Source organism: Xyrauchen texanus, chromosome 37 (assembly GCF_025860055.1).
Source record: "Xyrauchen texanus isolate HMW12.3.18 chromosome 37, RBS_HiC_50CHRs, whole genome shotgun sequence".
Taxonomy (NCBI): domain Eukaryota; kingdom Metazoa; phylum Chordata; class Actinopteri; order Cypriniformes; family Catostomidae; genus Xyrauchen; species Xyrauchen texanus.
This window is the reverse complement of record NC_068312.1, coordinates 22,716,140-22,724,369: the sequence shown is the minus strand read 5'-3', so window position 1 is coordinate 22,724,369 and position 8,230 is coordinate 22,716,140. Positions and strand designations below refer to the sequence as shown.

At 37.8% G+C, this 8,230-nt stretch overlaps 1 protein-coding gene across 2 annotated transcripts in view; it reads right to left on the bottom strand.

The window, feature by feature from the left end:
- Positions 1–8,230, bottom strand: part of LOC127630514 (semaphorin-3B-like) — a 42,014-nt gene that overhangs the window by 15,327 nt on the left and 18,457 nt on the right. For both annotated transcript variants that reach the window (XM_052108094.1, XM_052108095.1), the window contains exons 2-4: positions 4,999–5,317; positions 4,607–4,764; positions 2,553–2,615 (exon numbers count right to left, since the gene is read on the bottom strand). In XM_052108094.1, coding sequence (XP_051964054.1) covers positions 2,553–2,615; positions 4,607–4,764; positions 4,999–5,131 — 354 coding nt within the window. In that variant the 5' untranslated portion in view covers positions 5,132–5,317. The remainder of the gene's footprint in view (positions 1–2,552; positions 2,616–4,606; positions 4,765–4,998; positions 5,318–8,230) is intronic.

Here is an 8,230-nt window from a genome sequence, read left to right as displayed (position 1 = left end):
ATAAGGGAAGGACGTGTCAGGGATGTATGTGTGTGTGTGTGTGTGAGTGTGTGTGCGTGTGTTGATGAGCTCTTTGAAGTGAGCCCATGAGACAAAGAAAAAGAGAGAAAGGAGAAAGAAAGACCGAGTGAGAGAGAGAGTCTAGAACAAAAGAAAAAAGAGCACTGAAATGAACAATGTGTCTCAGGAGGAATAAGCTACATGTGTGTGAATGTCCTGCTGAGAGGCATGCAATGAACTTTAAACTTTGATCTTTTATTAGCCTGATCATTGAATCTCTGTGTGATTATCACATGTAGTCAGAGCACATTTATCCATACATGCTGAATAAAGCTCTGTGTTTGGGTCAATATCTGACTACAACAAAGACAGTAAAACCTCAAATCACCTACATTGTGCAAAGAGTCCAACGAACAATCTGCACAAGAAAAATGGCTTAATTAACTTACTAAGTAATGTTTTTACTATAAAATTATTTCATTCACAAAAATAATGTGGCGTTTTTAGCAGTAAACAATGCAAAATCTCATGTGGACATGCAAGCCATTGTGAACGCGCGTCTCATGCACTCATGAACACGCAATTGACATTAAGAATTTCACTGAAAATTTACCAAACCTATTGTATGCCTTCAGAAGTCTTGGAATATGACACAAGGGTAGCATGGATTACTTTTTATACTTTTACTGAAAATGAAAATATACAAAGATGGAGTTTGGGAGAAGGAGATATGCTGGAAGAATGAGTGAGGTAAGCAGAAGTTTATATACCCTGTCTTTGTGATTGAAAGAGATTAGATGAACATGCTTCTTTCAAAATACATTTAAAAGTCCATATAGAATAAGATAAAAATAAGGCCCTTAATGAGAAAATGTATTACAACTTCTCTTCTTTGTTTTAAAATAATAAGAGTGAAAGAAAGATTAGAAAGACATGATAGATTATTTAGACAGTAAACAGATGATAAACAGTGTGTGAGAAGCAGGGAATGAAACAGATAAAAGCAATATTGAGTGAGAAATCAGGAGTTAAGATGGAAAGACTGAACAAAAGAGAGAGAAAGAGAGGAGGAGAGACAGAGTGAGAGGTCAGGAGGAGAGTCTTAGGGAAAATCCTAAATTCTTTATTCGTGGAGGTCTGGATCTGTCCCTGCCATCCTGTACACACCTACATGTAATGAGGGTCAACTCACAGGTCACTGCACTGAACAAAGTCTGAGTGTGAATGTCTGTGTGTGTGGCAGATCTCATTGTCAGCTGACCTCAGTCAATTACCCACCACAGGATAGACCCCTGAAACACACACACACACACACACACACACACACACACACACACACACACACACACACACACACACACACACACACACACACGCGCGCGCACACACACACACACACACGCGCACACACACACACACACACACACACACACACACACACACACACACCACTCATTCTGAAGTTTCACAACCTTATGGTGCTTTTCCACTGCACGGTACAACTCGACTCGACTCTACTTGCTTTTTGGGGGTTTTCCACTGTGGATAGTACCTGGTACCTGCTACTTTTTTTAGTACCACTTTGGTCGAGGTTCCAAGCAAGCCGAGCCGATACTAAATGTGTGTCAAAACCCTGGTCCTCGTCAGAGAGAATAAGTGCCCTGGACGGCTGGAGTCCACAATGGAGGATGGTACGTTAACTCTATACTCTGCTTGAAAGCTTCACTTTATTTAGTTGACCAGCTACTGGACAGCTTTCTTCTAAAACAACCAGGCCAATGGTCAAAACCGATCCCACACATATCCACTTGACACACCAGATAAAACATACACACTTAAAAAAACAAACAATGAAACAATCATGACCTTTTAACAAACATGCTCAGCATGTTACACAAGTATTAAAGCCATACTGTGAGCAGTACACAGTACACCACTTACAAACAGTACCATGTAATAACCATGTTTTTAGACATACCATAATAATACCAAATTGTTTGGACATATATCATCAGAATTCAATGTTTTTGGTTATACTGTATATACCATAGTAAAACCAAATTTTGACACATCTAATTGTCATTACTTGTTTTATTTGGACATATACCATTTTTTGAATATTAATATGCTGATACAATAAATATGGTAATCATCTAGTGCCATAGTATTACCATCACTGTATTGTCCCACCACTTTACTTTCTTCTAAGGGACCAGACAGACCATTCGCAGTAAGAAACACTGCTTGCAACACGTTTAAAAACGTGTTGCAAGCATGTCAATAATAAACATAGCTCCCACATAACTCAAATGTCCCAGTGCAACAATAAACAGTGATTCCTCTAATGTAACATAGTGGTTGTGATCTAAATCACTCTACACTGATTTATGTCTGTAATCCACAGACCCATTTAGGATAGCTTCATTTATAGAATAGCAGTGCTGTCTCTGTGTGTGTTTTGTGTAAATAGCTCATTTGGGATATTGTGTACTGACAATGTGTGTAAACCAGGTGTGCTGGTGACCACAAGATCTGATTATTGCAACACTTACATTGATGTCTTTCCCTGCCCAGTTGCACTCTTCCCTCCAATCCACAGGGGCTGGCCAGTAAATCTGACAGAAGAGTGAGGAAAAGTTTAAAGTTGCAGAGTTATACATGTTTAGTAGCTTGAGGGACATTCTCGTTGAACCATAACAGAGACACGACCAGGGGCAATGCACACACATGCAAACACATCCAAACATAGCCCCTTTTTAAAAGCACCTGCATGTGCTTGTGTGAGACTAGCTCGCACACAGGTGCCGACAACTCTCACTCATCATTCCTTGGTTTTCCTTCCTGAAGAAATAAGGATCCATCATTCCGTCGATGATATGTTGATCAGGAGCACCATATATCATCAGGCATGAGTTTAAAGGCTGATTAACTTTACACGTGATAAATGCTAAATCTTTCTTAACTTAACTGACAGTACAAGTAGTATTAACATTCATTTGTGGTGATGATCAATGGACAGCTCTGAATACGGGTGTAAATGGGGTCCGGGTTGTTTTATGTTTGATCACTCAAACCACACTCTGAATCAGATACACATGTGGCCTCATCACATTTGTAGTGTAAATGCTAATCTTTGCTGTTGTGTCCCAGATGACAGTGAAGGATCACCTACTCACCAACAAATATTTCAAAAGTTTTAAACTTTGCAGATATATGTGGCTTTAAAAGAAAACAACATACAACAAACACATAGCATATACATGCTGTATATACAGTAGATGTTTCTTCAACTTTAGGCAATTTCATGTCCCAGGGGTGGAGCTTTATTAAAAATAAAAGATTTCAACTTTTTCTTTTTGTTATATGAATTTCAAATGAATACAGACTTGAAAACGTTTTACTATGCCTTCATCATTTATGTTTGGTACTTTTCAAATGCCTTTTATGTATAGATTTGACTGTTTTTGCCTTTTCCCAGACCCAAAAATCATGAATTATTACATGTTTAAAACTATAATAATCTAAACAAAGAATAAAGTAAACATAAACCATTTAAAAATGTATTGTGTGAAAATGATTTATATTAATATAAAAACAATACGACTGTCCCACACACAAACATTTTTTCCCTTTATAAACTTTTTTAAAAGTTACATTACTTGTTTACCATGTCGACAAAAGTGTCAGTGAGGAACTTGCTTCAGATGAAATACAAGTGATGCTTAAATTGTTTTTATTTATTTTTATTAAAGATAAATATCACTAGTGAGTAGAATATTTTAAGGGGAATCATTCTCAATCAATCAATCTGTAATTTTGCAAAAATATGACAAAATTGTGAAAATAATATTTAATTGTGTGTATTTAGGATACATAAAATGTTAGCTATGAAATTTTACATAGCAAGACAAGGGAGTCATTTAAACATAAAAAATGTATTTCTATCGCCGTCATTTCCACCACAGCATTCCCACACATTTTATACCATAAAAAACACGATATGGAATTTGAGATGTGGTGAAAATGAAAATGTGGTGGGAATTTTCATGATTTTCAGAAAGAAAAAAAAAATGACAAAAATTACAGAAATCTCATGTAATGCATGAACATACACTGTTAGACATGGTTTGAACACAAATTAAATAGTGAGAATGTGAAAAATACTTAACAAGAAACACCCACATACAGTATGTGGGTAATGTAGTATATTGTGAAGCATCACTCGAGACATTTTTTGTTTGTATCTGTTGTTAACAAGGTGTTAGCCATTTGCACTATGTAGTTAATTTAAGTAATTATAATATTACACACACTACATGATAGTAAAGTACAGTATAATAGAGATGGAGAAAGAGAAGTGGAGCTGCAGTAGTGGAGATATGCCAGATGATTTGTCACTACAGTAAGGTAAGCAGCTGCTTATATATCCTTGTTTTTATGAATGATTGTATTCGATAAACAAGCTCCTCCAAAACTGTGGTATATAGAACTTCATTAGATGGTTCAAACATAGAAGGGACGAATGTTCCTTTCACTCTTACAGATGAAGGAATTGATGAGTGAGAGAGGACAAAGAGATACAGAGAGAGAAAGGAGTTTGCTGTACCTTCTGTTCCTGTTTGCCGATGTTGTCGAGACTGAGAGATAACAGAAAGTTACGTCCACCAACAAAAAGCCTTCCTCTCTCCTCGTCCAACAGGAGAGTTCCAAAACAACAGGAACGTTCCAACTCAAAACGCTTGACTCCATTGAACTGCTGAAGATCTATAGAACACACACACACACACACACACACACACACACACACACACACACACACACACACACACACACACACACACACACACACACACACAACCAGAATTTAAAGCCAAACACATGTACATACAGACACGGATGTTACCAAATTTTCAAGATTGTTAAAAAATATAGATTGACAATGTGTCCTTAACAATGTTGATAGTAATGGCACTGCATACAGTCCTCCAGACCTATTACCTTTGTTAGAAAGTTTCATGCGTGGCAAGGAAACGGATGTTGAAGAACTTCCACTAGATGAAGCATTGATGCTGACCAGCCCGAGCAGGATCAGTGAGCTGCCCATCATCAACGCCATCATCATAGTCATCATCTTCTTGCTTCTTCTGAAGAGTACCAAGACTTTTTAGCAGTTAAGGGTAGACACAGACAGCTGTCACGCAGATGGTTGACTGGGATGCTGGTTGTCGTGGCAGCTGTTGCTGTGACTGCTCTTAGTTTTCCTGCTTGTCGTGACAGTGATGCTGTGGATCTGGAGTTTCCTCTCTATGCTCGAGGCCTGATCATCAGAACAAAAAAACTAATGAAAAAAGAATTCATCCATTTTCATCTCTCCTTTCTGTCTTTTGCCTCTGTTCAATTCCTTCTTGAGTGCCCTTTTATTCATTCCTGAAATCCCCAGTCTGATCATAGACATGATATTTAAGATATGTTGTCCTGGCTACACACACACACACACACACACACACACACACACACACACACGCTTTTAATTTCAGAAACACTGGCAGATGGTTTTAAGCTAGTCCTACCTACAATGTGGAGAGAGGAATCTGATCTAATATCACACACACAAGCTCACATCCAGACTTGGATGTTGAAACATCTAAGCGTTCAATCTTGTTAAGCTGGTCTTTCTGATTCTGATCCAGATTCACTGAATGCCCAACGAATGCCAAGATCCACTCTGTCAGAACAAAATCCAGATTCCACGTTTCAGAACAACAACACTAATTACTGCTGTGTGTGTGTGTATGTGTGTGTGTGCTTGTTTGAAAAAGTTCAAATGTTCATATTCAGCATATGGAGGGTAGAGAAAAGATACATAGAGTTGCAATGGAGGAGCATGAGCTATGAAAGGAAAAGAGAGGAGAGACTGTATAATTTTTAAACATATCATTCAGACTTCCATCCAGACAAACCGCTGATATGATAGCTAAAAACAGGAAACTCATCCACTCTTAGTCAATACAATTATGTAACCTAACATACTTCGACGCATTTACACAATTTTGGGTTTTAATGTTCTTACTTTAACTAATTCTTTAGGTAAAGAGTGAGCGTTGTTTGTGTGTGTGTGTGTGTGTGTGTGTGTGTGTGTGTGTGTGCATGAGTTCAGTATGTCAGACATTTAAAAGGTAAAAAGGTATCACATGGTTCATATCTACTTTTCTTTTGCTATTCAATCCCTAGTGTTATAAAACGATTATAAAAACAGAGAATAATAAATTGGATATTTTTTTTATCTCCACAAGCCCTTAGTAACACACGCACACACACACACACACACACACACACACACACACACACACACACACACACACACACACACACACACACACACACACACACACACACACACGTACTTCATATATCCATTTGCTACAGTGTTCAGTTTTAATAAGTGTTAGTGAGAAACACCAGTAAGATGAGAGGAGACCTTCTGACTCTACCGAATATAGATTTTATACATACACACATACAGCACTTGCTGAAATTTGCCGGATTCTTAAAAAAAAATTAAATAAATATTAATGTGTGTCCATCAGTCTCAGACTGATTTTTTGTGTGTGTGTGTTTTTTAAATGAAATTTAAAGAGTAACAAATACAGCTGCATGCCAAACTAAATACACATAAGCTTTATTCTGTTTTTCTCTCTCTTTCTATTTTTCTCACTGTGAATAATAATAAACTATTCACACAAGCAGACAGCAGAAGTCTGATAATGACACACACACACACACACACACACACACACACACACACACACACACACACACACACACACACACACTGCCGTTCTGTCAATAGTGCTTTCACACTGATTAGCTGTGCTAATTTACTATAAACACAGATAATATGAGCAACTGAAGACCTGTGTGTGTGTGTGTGTATCAGACACACATTTTTAAGTGTGTTCAACAAGGGTCTCTCCCCCATCCTGAGAGATGTATACAGGAATAGAGCAAAAAATTGCATCCCTGTGCCCTTCACGTTTCTTTAAGCAAAGAGGCCATGCAGCAAATCGTACATCATCATTACAGCCAAGGCTATAGGACTACACACCTTGCTTGTATGAAAACACTCACACGTACGTGCACACACACACACACACACACACACACACACACACACACACACACACACACACACACACACACACACACACACACACACACACACACACACACATGTTGGTCTACCTATCATTATGAGGACTTTCCATAGACATAATGACTTTTATACTGTATAAACTATAGATTCTATCCTCTAAACCTAACACAACCCCTAAACCTAATCATCACAGAAAACATTCTGCATTTTTACATTTTCAATAAAACATTGTTTAGTATGATTTTTAAGCGATTTGAATTATGGGGACACTATAAATGTCCTCAGAAATCACATTTATAGCATAATAACCTTGTAATTACCAGTTTGTAACTTACAAAATTGTCCTCGTAAATCACAAAAACACGCACACAAACACACACACACACACACACACACACACACACACACACACACACACACACACACACACACACACACACACACACACACACAGCAGAAGAGTCTTTTGCAGGTACCATGTCTTCAAACCAGACTAAATGTTCCTAAGCCCAAAATAAACAAACAATAATTAACCTTAAGACCTCAATGCCACAAATACAACACCCAACAAAACAAGTCAAAAGAGAGAGATGGAGGAAGAGAAGAGAGGAGATGAGACAATTACTGTGTCATAAGCCTCTCAGTTCATGAGCGAGAGCCTGAAAAGTGAGAAAGAGGGAGAGAGAGTGACAGAGAGGAGGAGAAAGGAGTCGATTGTTCTGCTGAAAGGTTCCTCTGGACTGCGACCAACTGTCAGAACCTTCAATAAGGGGACGAAAGAGAAAAGAAAGAATGAGAGGATAAGAAAAGAGTAAGGAAAGGCCTACGCTTACATGCAGAGAGAAAGAAAGTTGAACAGTGGGAGAATCTGCAGGTATCCAAAAGTTAAGTTTTTCTTCTCAGAGAGAGAGAGAGACCAATAGACAGGCAGACAAACAGAGAAACAGTATTCAAGTTCAATCTACCTTATTGGCATGAATGCAATATTACAATATATTGCAAACAATACTTAAATAATAAATTTAAAAAAAGCACCATACAGTATTTCAATCGAATCCATCTGAAAAGAAAGAACCC